At 41.2% G+C, this 17704-nt stretch overlaps 1 protein-coding gene across 1 annotated transcript in view; it reads left to right on the top strand.

Moving 5' to 3' along the window:
- Nucleotides 1-9721: 9721 nt before the first annotated feature.
- The window catches only part of TOPAZ1 (testis and ovary specific TOPAZ 1), a gene marked incomplete at both ends in the record, with an annotated part of 37344 nt that continues 29361 nt past the window's right edge, over nucleotides 9722-17704 (top strand). The window contains 2 exons of the mRNA XM_084260663.1: nucleotides 9722-10862; nucleotides 12306-14703. Of these exons, the coding sequence (XP_084116789.1) occupies nucleotides 9722-10862; nucleotides 12306-14703 (3539 nt within the window). The remainder of the gene's footprint in view (nucleotides 10863-12305; nucleotides 14704-17704) is intronic.

Below are 17704 nucleotides of genomic sequence, written 5' to 3' on the forward strand. Positions count from 1 at the left end.
AAGGTACATTTTAAGAAAGATTACTGTGCTTTGAATAATCTGAATGACAATCCTGATTAATTTTTTCCAACTACTATTAGTAACAAAAAATGAACAGGAGGGAAGGTCACTGTGACACCAACAGCGTTCTCCAAATCCAGCTGGAGACTGCTAGCAGTAGCTATTTACAGTTTTAGTAGACAAATCCACAAGCCCCAAATATTTTTCCAGTGCTAAATCAATTAGTCAATATTTAAAGGCCATATATGTTAAAATTTTTCGTTAGGTTGCCCCTGCAAACATTACTGCTGTTACCCACGTGTACAGTGCACAGCAGCAACTTGCAGACTCCGCCAGCTAGTGCCTCGCTCTGCAAGTCAAAGGCACCCAGAATGATGGTCCCTGACCCAGAAGTCCACAATTTCAAAGGCAAGTCTCCCCAAGACGGTGACATAAATGAGGGGTTATATCAGAGGGTATAATATATAAACATATAGGTTGTGTATTCCAGCGAATGCTACTGCCCTGCATGGAACTCCTCATCCTCAGAACAGTATCTCTGAATCTCCACCTGACTAATGAGGTGTGCTCATTTAAGTTTGCTTTTATTTCACATAGGCTATGTACTAATCCATATTATAGAGCTCGAAGCCTTCACGCATGGTGGAGCAGGGAGCAGAGGAAGGAAAATAAACGGCACGCCCCCACAGAGGACACCAGTATTTCTCTCTCCAAAGTCTCCTGCTTCTCCGTTCTCTTCTCCTCCCAAAACGTTTGTAGGGGTGTGAAGTCTGGAGGTGGTGGCAAAGTACAAACTCCAGCTCACAGGGCCAGTGCATGCTGGTCGAGGTGGTTAGCTATCTATTTGAAAGAGAACAAAATAGATAGAAAACTCAAGGTGAGGGTTCCAGCGTGCCAGTGTTGCCACGGAGGGATATGTTGTAAAAACACCGGTTTTCATTCACACTGCGGTATGTCCTTACCTCCTCCTCATGCGTAAAAGACATGGGTACCAGGGAAATTGTTAGCTGGACACTGGTTTCAAACAGCTACCAGGCCATCTTTTGATCCTTGCATCACTTAAGTGAGAGAAAAGTGTGGTCAAATGCCAGGAACTTGGGCAGTCATTAAAAACAAAGGGTGAGCTAAGACATTGGCTGAGGCTTCAAGCCTGATGCTGGGGCTCAGCAGAAGCAAGAGCAGAGCTCCCTAGCAGGCTCGTACAAGAGGGCTGCACCTGCCAGAAACAGGCGCCTGAGGGTCCTGCTTCCTTTTTCGCGTTTTAGCGAGACTGGAGTTGGTTTTTGTCCTGCTAATAATATCCAGCTGAATCCAACTGAAATGACAGCCTCTGCCTGGTCCCACTGCTCAGGACTGCTGGGGACAAAAGGGGATACTCATGTGCAAGGCTGTTTTACAAAGAGATTGGGCTGCGACTTGCACGGGGACCGTTTCCTGGTTATTCCTCTGGCGTTCCTCAACAGCAAAAACATCCCCATCACAAAGCTCTCCATGAGCCCACAGACAGCCTCTCAGCAGCACAGCACGTCCAGCGGCACTGACAAACTCCAAAGCAAGCATAAGGACACGTCGCAGCCTGTGAAGTATTTACTGTAACCTCCTTCCCACCTCACTCCATGGAAAAACATTGATCTAGGCAAAAAGAATAGGAAGAAGAGGGTGTTGGAAAACAGGTCTCTCAAAAAGCAGCCTCAAAGATAGATGCTGTACCCAGTGCCTGATTTTTTTAACAGGGCAGCAATTCGTTAGTTCATCTTTCTGTTTTAATAAATACTGCCTGTGAAGTAAGGGAACGTATTGTATTCACATAAGTCTGTACCTACACCCAAGTAAAGAAGCTAGTTATAAATACTCAGATTCCTGATTAGGATTAATTATTTGTCTTTAGTTACATCTATTCATTCCCTCAATGACTAGGAACAACAGATAATGCCTACCAGGAAGACCACAGCGTAGATTTATGTAACAAACCACTACCTGAAATGTAAATGTTATGGAACGCTGGGGAAAAGACAAGGTACCAACCCTCTGTCCTGCCCCACAGGTGGGTTTCAGTACAGCATTTGCCTGGCCCTGATCCCCTGAATCCCCGGCGGCATCATTCTAAGCTCACATACGGCAACTGACTGATTTCACTTGTCTCTTTTCAGGCTGCTGAGAATGCAAAATGAATACAAATCATTACCCAGCTCTTTTCAAGGTGCAAAACAAAACAGGACACTGAAACATATAATGCAAACATAAATGGCTATTCGCATAAATACAAGAGCAACTTAGATACTTTAATGTAAACAGAAGATATAATTTATTTACATTTATTTTTAGCTTTATCACACAATATAAACTAGATATAAAAATGATTTTTCTGTAAATTCACATGGATGAAGGCTCACGTGAACAGTCCTAAAAAATTACTCTGATGCGTCATGTATGGAAACATTAATCCACATATGGATTATAACTGCTTTTCAGCTTCTCCCCTCTGTGCCCTATCTTTATGAAACCCTCAAGAACAATATTTAGGGCCTTGTGGTCATGAAGCCCTGCTAGCAAGTGTAATTCCCAAGGAAGCTGCCCTTCCCACAGCAGGTCTTCTGATAAGCAAGATGTCCACTGGCAGCAAGTCCTGCCTGAAACCCTGTTCAAGAGCTTATAAACAGTAGCTCTGTAAGCAGTAGGGTTACAAGACCTGGCATCTAAAACCTCTCTTTTATGAGGATTCTCTGATGCTTAACAAAGGGTGAGTCTTTCCACAGTTTCTCATCTCTGTATGTCCATCTTCATGAAATATGCAGGAAGTTAATAGCTCTGTGGTCTCTATCCCATCACAGACAAACTTTGATGAAACTGCCCAATGTTTGATACTTATTCAGAGGCATGGAAGGACGCAAGCAGGCACACAGTGAGTGCAGCACCACCATTACAGCCAAGAAGGAAACAGACAGCCTTGGTCTCCTGACTTGCCTGTTCAGTGGTGACAACAACATTGCTATTAACTGAGCATTATCTCTTACTGCCAGCCTGACTACAGGTGAGTAAGCTTCTGAAAGAGAAACTCCTGACACACTGGAAAGGTACTTCTGCATAGAAAGTGGCAAGGCTGAAGGGCAGTCCAGCAAATAATTCCTTCTTTAACTGTGAAACATCCTATTTCTTCAGTAATTACATATTTCTCTACACCTGACAAGTGCAGAGACATTCCGATCAGCTCTCTGCAGCCACAGAGTTGCTGTTTGTGGGACACTGACTCAAGAAACAAGGCTTCCCATAATTACTTACGTGCTCAGTCCGACTCACCAGATCACAGCCGAGCAGAACGGTGGACGCTCCTGTATGGAATCTGGGACATCACAAACACCTCAACAATCCTTTTGCTGATTAGAAGAAAAATTATCTAGGTGAAGAGATGAAAATTATCTGAGCATACAGAGCATACAGGCAAGGAAGTATACAGATTTTAAATGAACCTGTCTTCTCACACTCAAATACAAATAGCTGAGGTTCCACTTAGAGGTTAAGACCCAGCCACTCAGCTCATCACAGTATGGAGCTATGCAAGCGATGTCAGTATTAACTGAAGAATTTGTGCTGGATACAACTCCCTGCTGAATGGGTGCCTGCCTTTGAATTTTACCTCAAACCCACGCTACAGCACCAAGCATGTGCCTGGTTTATCTGAATATAATTTTCTGTTGTTTTCAAACAGCATCATTAATTACACATGAGGACATAAGCAGAGAAATGCAAAAGTAGGTAAATCTCTGGTCTCCTCTCCTCTTCCCTACACTGCGATTTCTGCACACATGAACCAAGAATATCAACTTTCATGCAACTCTTCCCATAGATTACCCTGTATATGCCAGAGGGAAAATGTTCAGTGGTAAAGTTAGCACGTGTTTTAAAATGTTTGTGTGCTGCTTTGGTTACAGGAAGCTTTATAGTCAGTCCATTGCTCAATATGGTCAGGATGGCTGACACAATTATGTTTCATCAGCTATAAAAGGTTTTTTCATTGCTAGAGAGTAGTAACTGACTGGGGGGGTGGAGGGGGTGGGGGGAAGAAGCTAAGGAGTAACCATTTCCTACATTTGCAGCTCTAAAAACCTCACGTTCGAGTTCTGAAAATACACAGTTACCACAAATACACCCACCAGGTTCAAAACTACATGTACAACCTACATAATGTACTGGGGGATGTGGAGTGAGCTGATGCTTATAGGTGAATCACCCGAGGAAGAAAAGACACAGCAAGTTATTCTGAGGCTCCACACTTCGTATGTCAACCACCCTGACACTATTAAGCAGGCAGAGAGATGCAAGACCTGAATGGATGACCACAGCATGAGAAATTGAACCCAGGAGCCAACCACTGTTCAATGCCTAACAGCAAGATTAATTAGGATTCAGATCTGGATTCTGATCAATTGTGATTGATGACTGTCACCCTTCAGAGTTCAAGGCTGCCTTTACTTTCCCTAGGTGTATTACTGAAGAGGATCCTCCGGTGTTTCTTCTATCAGTCTGAACCACAGAGAAGCTTCCCACTGCCGTGTTTTGTCTTCATCTCTCCATTCCTTTTCTTTAAGGGTGGTTTTCTGAAGCACTTGGCCATTTTTTCTGTCTGGTTTCTGTCTAGCACTGTTTTCCCTGTTTATTGATTGTTTTATCACATTCTGGCTGTATCTTACCCACCTCAACCATTTCTAATTCTATGCCTTTTCTAGCTCTGATTTCTTCAACTTCCATTTCGTCTTTTCTTTTCTTTTGTAATTTTCTCATTTAGACATCACATTTCATAATCCTTTCTGGCAGCAAGATGTAGGTGTACTTGCTGGTGTATAAATGCTTTCTTCGTAAGTCCAGCATCTTTTTCATTCAGCCACTGAAAGAAGTTGATTCTAAAGACAGATTTAGTGGTAGGTACATGGTTATGTACAATCTAGTTAAAGCAAATACATGTTTTATTTAGAGACCTCTAAAATAAATTGAGACTGAATGTGTGGTCTCCTATTTGATTAGTTAATCCTCTACTGCAAATGTATTCTTTAACCTAGAATTCCAGCTAGCTAGTTACTTTATTTTTTAAACTTTTAGCAGTGGAAGTTTAAAAAAAAAAAAGAGCCATAAATGAAAGGGAATAAAGCAGAATATGAACCTAACACAGGAGTTCCCTTGTGGAACCTTAAAACCGATTACTGCCACTTTCTGTAAGGTTCAGATCAGATGTGATCATCTGGAAAGTCGGTCTTCCAGAATAAATGTCAAGCAGCATGACTACCAGACAAAAAGGAAAAGGCACATGGTATAGATGACTTCCAAGCCCTGCAAAGCTCCGTGTGAGTGGTTCTTATCCCTCCTATGACTGTCCTCTGACAGAAACTGAAGGAGCACAAAATGTGCCAGAGGGAGACACTGATTTCACGCAATCAATAATTTTGATTTTCATGCTGTCACAATTCAGTAGTAAATTAGGAATCAGAGATCTACCAAGAAATGCCAGATGGTCCATTATGAAATACACCAGCTGTCCTTTTTCCTCCGACGTCTCATTTCAAACTGGTGGAAAATGAAGTTACTTTAATCTACCCTGTACAGCTCTGTAATCAAAACAGACACCAAAATAAAGGTCGAGATTTTCCAGCTACTCCCTGGATTCACCTATTCTACCATTATGATGCTTCTTAGAAAACACATCACAGAGTTCCACTGAGGTACCTCTGTTCTCAACACCATAGTGGCTCTTGTCTAATGGAGTTCATAGTGTCAGGTTAGACAAGCAGGCAAACAGCAAACTGGATCAACACCTACATACTTGAGCGACCCCTAAGGACATAAGTTGAATGCGTACATTGTACCTCAGGCCTAACAAGGGCAGTTAGCACGCTTCTCATTAGATGTCATGTCAGAGGTGACTCCTGCATTAAGTGCCTGGGAATGGAAAGCAAAGGCAGTTTTAGAGGGACGTGCATGGATGGCTTGAGACAAAACTCCTTGGTTCAACAGATTAGCAATACACATATTTCCAAAACATCCATGTATTTGGACAGAAGGCAGGGGTTAAATAAGTTACTTAACAATCATACCAGTATTTACTAGCTTTGAGTGCTACCTTTGCAAAACCAATAGCTCAGAACTATTAATAAATAAATCCTCAGAGTTATAAAAGGATAGTTTCTTAGACATCCTGGACTAAAACTCCTCGCTGCTTCCCTTTAGTTGTACTACTTGAGGGATTAATTTGGCTCATTCTAAGAATGTAACAGACTATGTGTATTCTTCAGAGCTCAGTCTTGGTTATTACAGCCCAGCCAACAAGCTCTTTCCACTCTGGTTTGCTAGAGATAACAAATCTCTCCCTCAGCCAAGCATGAAGATGTAAGCAGCGCAAAAAGAAGCGGTCTAGGGGGATATTTTTCACATTGCCTCACAAAAAAACCCAATTCATTTTCAAGTTCTTTTCAGTTCCTCAGCTAGAAAAGAAAACTTAATTCCTGTTGCTAGGTGAGTGTATTAGCAAAGTCTAAAATACAGCCCCATAAAAATGTAGGTGATTTGCTCACCTATGTAGCTGGTTTATATGTTTATAAATTTCAAATCTTCAGACTTTTTGAAAGGTTCCTTAAATGTATCACTGTTAGATCTGCAGCCACTATTTCTCTCACTGGTAATGCAAACTACATTAGTTGGGTGGCTAAGTGCACACACTTCTTCTTTTCTTAGAAGAAATAAATAATAATTTAAAGGACATGATTTCCTTTTACTTCTTGGAAATTGCCAAGTATCTCTGAGTGTACTGATTATTCTGGGGGAAAAAGATAATGGTTTCAGGCAGTGGATTCCCTTTTTACTTTCAGATGCTCCGTACCTCATATTTCTATTACTATGTTCAAGTGTCTAGAAACAAGTGAAACAAAACAACAGATCAGCAAAAGTTGAATTAGTTCTGTTTTAGATATGGCATTGAGAAATAGGACTAACAAAACTCAAGAGAACACAATTTTAAAATAAAATTTAACATTTCTTTGTAGTATTACAAATTTGAATGTAGTTGGAATATGTAAATAGCTCATTTTCCTCCCTTAAACTGTTTAGATTATTTTTTTAAAGTTATTTCCACTTTAATAACCCACAGCTTAAATACGCACTTGACCACCATGGCAGAATTGAGACTTTGCAGAATTTCTTGAAATAAAATGTCTATGTATTAAAATTCTCTCTTCTTTCAAGTATTTTTTTTAAAAAATGGTTAAATTAATCCACTTTGCAAGACAATGTTTATGCTACCTCTTTTTAGCAGTATTGTAAACTGAATGCAATCCGGTCTTTAACATAATCCACAGCTGCTTCAAAATATCCTTTCTGAGGCTCTAGCCCTTCTTTTCAAAGGACTTTCACGAAGAATGTCTTTAATTAGCATTCACTTCAATTACATTTTTTATTCATTTCATAAAAATCTGGTCTGGGTAGAGTTCTTGTCATTGTAAATAACTGACTAAATACTCAAATCTTTAAAATTATACTGGAGAGTGGTAAGATAATTCATACACCAATCTTAGAACTTTACTGCTGCTTTTCTGCCTATCTTTTTCTTTCTTGTCTTGCTATCAAACTTTTAAAAACTGTGTTACACACTAGAGAAGGTTATATTTGAACTGGAGAAGGTTAAATTTTGCCAGAGCTGAATGTTTTATGTAAAACTAGCCTTGCAGAGAACATTGAGGATGATAAATGCTGTGTAGCTAACTCCTTTTTATTGGGTTTCTTCTGTCCCAAGGACCTGAAGCACAATACTAGACTGGTGGAGAAACTGCCCAAGAAATCTGTGGGGGGTTTTTTTGACTATGTTTAGTTAGCCACTCGCTGCCTTTTTTATTGTACTTAAGCACATACATGCAACCTAAGAAGATGACAAGCAAAAGAAAGTGAATGGCTTCCCATCCTGCCTGTTCTTTACTTATCTATGGAGAACTTTCACCAAAACCCCAGTGTTGTCTGTCTTTATTTGGATAACATTATCTTTACCTATAGATGGAGAAACAGAGATGAAATCAATAACATGTGCTGAAGTCACATAGTAAGCCAACAATAGTTGTTAAAATACACGTTTACCCTTCAGCTACAGTCTTACATCCACAGTACTGCAAGTCTACAAAGTCGTGAGATGAAAAGCTTTATTTCTGTGCACAGGTATCAAACTAGGATGCCTGAAATGTGAACACAGCCAAGTACTAAGTCAAGGTGCAATGAATAAGGCACTGCATCTCTGAGAGACCACCTGCAAGCAGAAAGGGACTGTTTGTAGGACACAGTCGTTCATTGACCGTGCGCAACTCGGCTGACTATTCTTGGCATTAAAGTATCGCCTTATTACATTTAATCATTTATGATTTCATAGCATTCACGTTTCAGATTCAATCTTTGTACAACATTGTTTCTGTAAGATAACTTCTAGGTGTTCAGGATAACGTGCTGTGAACAGTCCTGAAGCTTTGGTGTCTCCCATTTGCGTTGAGACTGCCTCTACATCTGAAGCCCTAACACCACCTTTCGCTGGTTTCTGACTATATGGACTTCCTGAGCTATTTTTTTTTTATCTAACTCTAGTCCTGAGAAACTGCTATTTGAAAGACAAAGTTTACATAAGCTGTGGTTATGGAAACAAGCCTATCGCCCCTCAGGCTTTAAGAGTCTCCTAAGTGCTGTGGACAAAGGATGCAATGGCTGCTTCACTGAGGTGGGTGACATGCCGGCTGGGCACTCTCTTCTTGGGTTTTTTTCTGCCAGACTCCCAGCTCTGGGCTAGGTGAATGTTTGCTAGGTGAAGGTTTGGTTGTACCACACAGGACCTGGGGTGACCGCTGAGCCTGCAGCTACAGCTCACCCCACAGCCACTGCAGAACGGGGCTTCGACTCGACAGCCACCCAGCCGTGCCCTGCCGCCCACGCCCAAAGAGCAGCCTTTGGACCCACACTCCGCCCCACTTCAGGAGAGGGGTTTCCACCACGAAGGCAGCGCCTTTGCCCCGTCAGAAGGATGAGCACAGCAGGGCGCCAGGCCCTGTCGCTCCCCCAGGTGCCGCCGCGCCGGGCCACGCACGCGTCCGCCACGGAACGTCCGCCACGGAACGTCCGCCACGGAGCCTCCCTCACGCCACCGTCCTCCCGCTCTGCGCCTGCGCCGTTCGCGCCGCCATTACTGCCGGCGGCGGCCTGCGGTCTCTCCTTGGCAGCGGCGCGTTGCGGGCAGGTGGCGCTGGCGGGGTTTCGCCGAAGCGTCGAGGGACGGATCGGTGAACGACAGACGGGGCGAGGGGCGAGGGTGGGTGGTGGGGGGTTGTGTAGCTGCTGTGGTCGTGGCAGTGCGGCGGGAAGCGGTGGGGTGCGTAGCAGGGGCGGCCGAGGTGCCGTCCCTTAGGCGGGGGAGGTGCGGTGCGAGGCTGCTTCTTCCTTATTCCTCCGCGGTGAGGGGCTGCTCTGGGCCGCGGGTGGGGGTGAGGGGTGGGGGGGGCGGTAGGGGTGGCTCTCTGGTGGCCGTGGGCTTTCCCCAGGCGGCCTGGGCTTTCTGTCAGGCTGGAGCCCTGAGGCGGTGGCCTTAGGGAGGTTGTGCTCCACCGCCTGCTCCGGCCTGTGCCCGCCTTGGGCGCTGGGCGTCGGGAGTGCTGCTGAAGCTGCAGCCGTGAGAAGATTTTGGGGATTTTGTCACTGTCTCTAGGCTCCTGTGATGCCACAGTTACGGTCAAGCAAAGTGGTGAATTCCACTAGTGGGATGGTCACCAGCCCATGCTCTCTGGGTGTGGGGGTAGGATGTGAGCTGGAGAAGAAGTTGGTAGTCAAGCAGAGTCCTCACCTGGCACCACAGAGAAAACCTGAGCAGCTCTTACTTTCCTGTCTGCAACCTGCTGTGCTCTCCAGCATTTCATCTGAGCAACTTGCTTCTGTTGTGCCCATGCAAAAGGAGGAAGGTGAGGGTAGCCAGAGACTCCCAGGTAAAAAAGCTAAGAGGGTACAGTGCAGGAGGGCTGTCAGAAGGAAGAAGGGTGTAGCTGTGTCAATTTCAGATACAGCAGTATGTGAAGATCAGCAAGCAGCAACCTCAGCTGCAGCAGTGTGCTCGAAAGAGACTGTAAAGAGAGGGACAGGACAAGGTCAACATCTATTTTTCTCTGGAACTACTTTGCAAAATAAATTATCAGCAGGGATTGAAAGGAAAGGACACAGCTTGGAAGGACCGAACCTCTCAGGTTTACAGGATAATTCAGGGAGCTCCTTTATGGAAATAAAATTACAAATCCCATCCTCAGAGGAGGAAATTGAGAGCACAGAGAGGAACGGCATTTCATGTTTGCCAGAACCAGAGGTGCTGCAACCTAGAAAGGGCACATGTACTTCTGAAATGGAAAGCACTGACTCCATAATGGTACTGAAGATGCAAATCCCAGATCTTCAGGAGAATGTGGGGAATCAGGAATGCTTGTCTGAACCAAAACCTCAGGAAGAGATAGATAAACCAGAGAAGTTGGATAAGTGTCCTTTAACGGGATCAAGAAGGCCAAGGACACAGAAGAAAGGAATGAGATGCTTGAACAAAAAAGGCAGGACATCTTCATTGAAGCAAAAACTACAAGGACCTGGAGAGAGGAATAGATCTGCCTCGCTACAGCTGCATGCACAGTGTCCAGAGCCCAGTAAAGGAGCTGTGAGTCTGAAGAAGAGGGGCAGAAATGCACCGGTATCACGGTCACTGCAGGATCTGAATAGCCAAGAACAGACAGTAACCGGAGGAAAGGTGCAGAAGTGTTGCATGAAAGAAGAGCAGCAGAGCTCAAACCCTCAGAAAGGAACAGACAGCTTGGAGGAAAGCGGTAAGCACTTGTGCCCCATTGTAGAAGTGCAGGTACAGAATCTGAGCCCCAGGGACAAAGGACTGGCAAGACCTCATTAGAAAGTGAAAAAACAGGAGATAAGTTTTCTTTTGCAGATGTGTCTGTGTGACAAGGTCATGAGGGCAGGAAAGAGTGGCATATACCCTATTTCAAAGTGGGCGCCTGCTAACTTAGCTCAAGCAGTGTAGAAATAGGGCTGCTTTACAGTACTGTGAAACCAATCTTAGAAGAAAATGGGTTTTTATTAAGAGGAAAGCTTTTCTTGAATGAGAAAAGCTGTTCTTTTGCACAAAGGGGAACAGATACCCTTTTGGGGGTGGGGGAGGAGTGGGTAGGGGCAACACAGGCCCCAAGTAAGAAAAAAAAAATTCCCTCAAAAACATCTGTTCATTTATGTGTAGAAGGTCAGGCTCAGGCAGGAAAGGAACCAGTAGTTTCAGCAAAGCAGAAAGAAAAGATAGTAAATTCTTCATTCATCTGTATATTATTTGATTTTTTTTAATTATGTATCATGCTGCCTTGTATTAAATGCTTGCCTTTATAGAATGCTGGGTTTTGTTTTCAGAACTTACTGCTTTTTAGTTGTTATTCTCCAAAATAAACCTTAGAGGATGGTAACAAAGATTGCATTTTGAACTGGAACAATTTTGAAAGAGGATTTTTTAAAGTCTCATTTCTTTTCAGAAAAATTGCCTAAAAGATGTTCTTCTTACTTTCAGAGTGGGTACATTCAAATATTTGCTGTATATGATTACTGATAAATATTTTATCTAGAAAACCATATTCTGAAAAAAATGCCATATTAAAATTGCATCTTTCATACTTTGAAAATTAAGATCTAAAACTAACAACGTCCTGCTAGTACATTCTTGTTTCCATTCTCCAGGTGTCATTTTCAGATGTGCAGTTTTTTACATCATCAGTATTTGCTCTTAAATAAAAAGTAATATTTAATAAAAACGCAAGACCTGCAGTTTTCAAGGATCTTCTTAGTCTGATGCATTTGATTGGAATGTGTATCTGAAATAAATCACTGTATTCTTATATAAAAGCTTTCCTATTACAGAGAAACAAAAGATTTTAAGACTGAGTGTGCAAAGAACATCTGCATTTTCTTACCAGACTTTCTCTAATTTGTTTTCCACCTGTCTTTTGAATGCACAATTTTCGATGTCCTTTTGACACCTTGAGGTTCTGTTCATCTTCACATTTTCTGAAGACAAAACACTTACTACTGTAAGTCTGCTAAGAGTCTTCATTTTAAAAAATGATAAAACTTTGCAGAAATATTTGTCTTGCACAGGGTCATGTTCTTCAGTGGCCTTGAGGGGGTTTTGTTCTCTTTATGAAACATTGCAATAGGGCAGATTTTTGTTTTTTCCCTTCGTGTATTCTTTATGATGCTTCTTTGTTTTTAATCAGCAAAGGAAACATGGAAAGCAACTGAGCAAGTCTCCAGTACACAGGCAGTGAAGAGATGTAAGACAAATGGAAACAGATCAGAAGATTGCAGGGAAAAGGAACCTCACTATTCGACATCTCCTACGGTTGCTACATTAGGTGGGACTCAAAGCAAGAGCTTCCTGTGCCATCCTGTAACAAAAAACTCTGGTGTGCAGTGTAAAACAAGGAAACCCAGAACTGATCAAACCAAGTGCTTGCAGACTTTTAGTGTGACTACAGCTGAAGAAGTGAGAAGTGTATCTGCAAAAGGTGATGCTGAATATTGCAGAAATACCTTAAACCATTGTAACATCCTGCTCTGTGCGACACAGAAGAATCCATTTGTGAGATTAGAGGCCTGTAGTTACATCCATACGTTGGTGGAGTCTTCAGCCAGTGGGAATTCCAGCAGTTACAAACCAAGTGAGTTCCTCCTTGCAGCCCAGGATAAAAAAAAGCTTGTTTTCCCTGATGGTACTGTAGAACAAAGTGATAAGAATTGCAGCACTAGTAGAATGCAGATTGAGAGCTCACCCATTAAAGGTGTTTTTTTTAATAAAAATGCAGCAGCTAACAACAGAAACGGGTGGGTTTTGTGCTCTCAGAATGAAAACAGTAAGTGTTTGAGGCGAAAAAAGTGGCATATTGGTAGAAAACCTAGAAAAAGGATGAAAATCACTAACAAATCAGCACAGAATATTTTTGCAGACACGGCTAATGAATGCGGTGAGCACGAGTTACAAACAGAAGCAGCGGTTTCTGTGTCGAGCCCCTTTGCAGCCTTAGGACTAAATCATAAAGAAATAACTCTGCCAGCTTCATGTGATCATACATCAAATCTTTATATGGGGAAAAAACCTCATGAAGCAGAAAATGTAGCTGTCCGGAGAAAGAATAGTACCAAATTGGTTGCATTTGAAGGTGGCTTTAAGAAGACACCTGAGCTCTCTTTAATAGCAAAAGGAGAAAATTCAGACAGTGTGGCATGTCATTCTGCTGCCTCGGGTAGCCTGGGAGTGCTAGCTCAGGACGTTTCCAGTCGTCACAAAAGCAAGACAGATGAAAAATTGAATAAAGTTAGTAAGAAGTTGCAGCAGTTTACCTGTCAAAGAACAGTACCTATGACTGGTAAAAATCTTTGGCTTTTTAAATCTTGTGCCAGGTGTTCTGAATGGGTTGATAAAAACTGTAGGTCCATCTCAGAAGGAAAAAGACATTTGAGGGCTGCATTTGAAGAGTCCTCTGGTAAAAGCAGTGTTCAAGCTGTAGCAAACAGTGCTGTGATGGAGAATTTGAAAGAGCTGGATTTGCATACGTCGTTGACAGAAATTAACAGAGAGTCTACATATAAAACAGATCCACATACTTCACCTGAAACACCAGAGTCCTATTCTGTGGGTGTTTATGAGACTCTGAGAACCAGCAATGAAAATGTGAAATCACCAGTTAACATGGGTAAAACTGACGGGGCTTTTAGCCATGATGATGTCCAGGAAGTTACAGCAACTTTAAATTTTACAACAAAAGAAAAAGATAAAAATAAAGGAGCTGCAATGAAAAGAAACCTGTCTGTGACAGCCCAGAATGGTACATCTACCGGTAAAAAAAAGAGATCAAGCTTCAGCCATAAAGCATCAGTAGTGAACCAGACCTGTTCTGATTTAAAGCCAACAGAAGTGATCAGTACTGGAAACCCAACAAATCTAAAAATTTCTTTATGCAGAAGCAAAGCTAAATCCAGAAAACTGGAATCTGGCTATGCATTTGAAAGAAAAAACGGTAGTCCACTAGAGCCTCTTGACAGCAATAGTGTTTCAAAAAGACAGAAAACGGGTGAAGAGACTTCTTTGGTAAATTCTAAGCAGCAACCTCTTCCTGTCACAAGTGATGCTACACCTGCAGTTTCCGTGAAGAAAAATGGGGTTGACATCAACAGTAAGGACTTTACGCATAATAGCCCTGAAAACGTTGCAAATGAGATACCTGTGCTCCCTGAACATCTTTCTTTATATCCACATCCTTTTCTTGATGGACAAGTAGAGCCATCTGTGCCAGATTTCTGTGGTACTGATTTTCCTGATCATTCTTGCAATGATGGCAGCATAAATGATGATAGCAAATCAAGAGGGAATCTTTCCCAACGCAAAAGGCACGATCTTCCAGATGTTCTTGAAGCTTACGAAGAAGATGTTCTTCTTATTGATGTGATTCAGGATGACCCGGACCTTTTTGAAATCAGTAATGAAGAGGAGGTTGCGTTTGCAGACTGTGCAAGCTGCCCTGTAGAGGCATCCTTTGCTGGCATCTGCACTGATGACATAAAGCCTGAACATCCTGTTATCCCCGAAAACAGAGATTCAGTAGATGATAATTTTAGGTATGCCTATAATTTATTTTATTACAATAATCCTGTGTCCTTTGTTCTCATACCAGCATGCTTTGGTGGTAGTGGTCCTTGCAGGCTTCCTTACAGAATTTGATTGATTTCTTGGTCAAAATTTGAGGTATGACAGTATTCTGAATGCAAATAAATTAATCTGTTCTAGGATAAACTCTGAATCAAAGGGAGGTGTAGTCCTAAAGAATGGGTTTAGAACCAGTGAGGTGAAATACGGAGGTATAAACAGAACTAATCACTGAGACTAACATTCTTAGAAAATTACTTGGTATTTATAAATATCTGACTTGATTTGATACAGCAGATGTCCTTTTGAGGGTAGCTTTTTAAATTGTAAAGTGGTGTAATGCTTAACACTTAGAAAGTAAAAAATACTTCTACCTCATGCTTTTGCTGGATCTATATGAGTAAATGGCTGAATACAGTGGTATTCAATTCAGCCGTTCTTCCCTGCTTTTCTCCTATCCAGAGACTTGTGAGTAGTTTCCAAATCTGTAATTTGGATAGCATGTTATAGATGTTTATGGTCCTGCATCTTCATTCAGAAAGTTCCTGGTGTAAATTATTAGGCAATAATGTTTTCCTATTATAATTTTATTATAATAAAAGCCACTGAAAAGGGAAGAGAAGTTTGAAGTGGAAACAAACTTTTGTAAAAGAGGTGGTAGACCTTTGTGGGATAGATTAACTCCTCAACTGTCTGGTTTGTTTCCTCTCTAAGCTTTGATACTTCTGTTTGATATATGAGTTTTAACAATAAATTTTTCATCTTGCAAAGAAAAACATAAAGCTTAGATAGGAATAGTATAAGATTTTCCTCTGAAGGTTACTGTCTTTTTATTGGGAGGGTTTTTTTAATTTTCTTCCTCTGCTCTTTCTGGATGGCTTTACATCATCCTTATTTTAAATAACTGATACTTTCAGCATCGCACCATCTTATAAATGCAAGCTTTTCTTTCTGTCTTTGCTCTCTGCATCTTTTCCTCTTTATTAAACCTCTTTGCAAGAGGAAAGGAATCTTCTTTGAGGTGCTGAACAGTTTTTTTAGTAGGAGCATCCAACTTCCTAAGAAGCTGTATCATTGTAAATTTCGGAACTTTTGAGCACTTTACTACTACAACAAATACATGAGTGTTAAGTTTGCTATTTATAAAAATATAAGCTGAAAATTGTATTGGATCTTGAAAGTACTTTGTAGGGAAGGCAAATATTCCCTTTAATTAGTAATGACATGAAGCTAGAGTACCATTGTCACAACCATTAGATAGATGAAAACTGAACTTGTTTGAAGTCTTGTTTCAACTTTCTTCCTGGTATCTGCAGAATTTTCCAAGGAAAATAGAAATGCATAGTTCTTATTTCTTAGATTTTCCTATTAATTTGTTAAAGCAGCAGGCAAAATTGTTGATTGTGCTCTTTAGCTCTCATAGTTTGATGCAAAGGTCATTAGAAGGTGACTAATCATAGTTGGTAGCAGACGGGAACATACTAATGAAATGAATTAAAATAAGGCAGTAGACCATACCAGAGTTTTATCAGGTAGCTCATAATATCACTACATTAATATTAAGAATGGCTTGTTCATATTGTTGGTTTTTCTATTAGTATTTACCAGATACAACTGAGACTTCAGCTTTGGCCAACCAAAAAAAAGTGATTAGGCTGGTAGAGTTACGTTCAAATCATATACTACATGTTGTAAAATAAACCACTGTTTGTTAGTGCCCCCTCTTTTTTTTTTATTTAGAGATATTGTAGGATATTTTGTAAGTTTTCTTGTTTGGCTTCTTACGCATACTCAGTTTTGCTCTGTTGCAGTACTAGTTTGTAATGCCACTTCAATCTGTCAGCATAGAACAGCAAGTCAGAACTGCAGTATTGTAAACCATCTCTAACCTGTGTGAATACTAGTTTATATACATGTTTTGTTTAACATTTGATTAATGTTGGCCATTATGCTCTAGATGAATTGTCATTTAGGTGTTTTTAAGTAGAAGAGCAGTGCAAGTACTCAATGGCTGCGCATGGTGGTGGCTGCCGAATGCTTCCTTTAGCTGTATCAATGCACAGCTTTTGTCAGGATTTCCCTTCAGAGTAGTAAGAGCGGGCAGAGAAAGAACCTGGCAGAGAAAGAACCTGGATCTTTGCTGACACTGTTTCAGTGTCTGTATGCACAGGGATGGACTTCAGTACCTTACCTCTTGCATACTGGTATTCTAGGCTAGCATTTGTACATTGCAGTAAGAACTCTAGTTCTACTTGAAGTGAGTTATTTTGAAAGTATAGATGGGTTGTTGAAAAGCTGTTTTAAAATGTGCTGAGTGTTACTTAAGAGTTTAATAGTATTTAAATTGTAATTGTAAAGAAAACAATTGATGCCTTAATTTGTAATGATCTTCCGACCACAAAAATATGAGATTGAGCAGCTTGTCAAAATGACAGTTGCAGTAATGCAGTAATGAAGTAAAACTTTTTATTCAAGTTTCATTGTGAAACCAAAGCACTGAAGCTGTATGAAGGATGTACCTGGTTGATTCAGTAACTGACATGTATTCAGTGACAACTATTAGCCACTCATCCAGATGTGTTTAGTCAGTGACACTTTCCATTTTTGACTGTTTGTGACTCTTAAAAGCTGGAGGGTTTTTCCCTAGTTCCAAAAATTCAAGGATGATAATTTTTGGTTTCCAGACTTCAGATAATGAAAGCACATGTCCTTCAAAAGTAGAACATACTGGGCACAACAGAGATTGAGATTGCCACCCAAAATTCAAATAAGGCTTGTTTCTTTTTTAAATTCTTTTTTCCTTCTTTTTTTTTTTAAAGCGAACTAACAAAGCACCCAACAACCAAAGAGGCACCTAACATTTCCCTACTGCTGTAATTGTGCTTGTGCATGTGCCCAGAACTGATGTTTCTGAACAAGTAGGTTTAATTAGGACAAGAAGGTCTCTTAATCCAGGAAGATTCAGAAAAGACC

This window comes from Gallinula chloropus (assembly GCF_964237585.1).
Source record: "Gallinula chloropus genome assembly, chromosome: 2".
Taxonomy (NCBI): Eukaryota; Metazoa; Chordata; class Aves; order Gruiformes; family Rallidae; genus Gallinula; species Gallinula chloropus.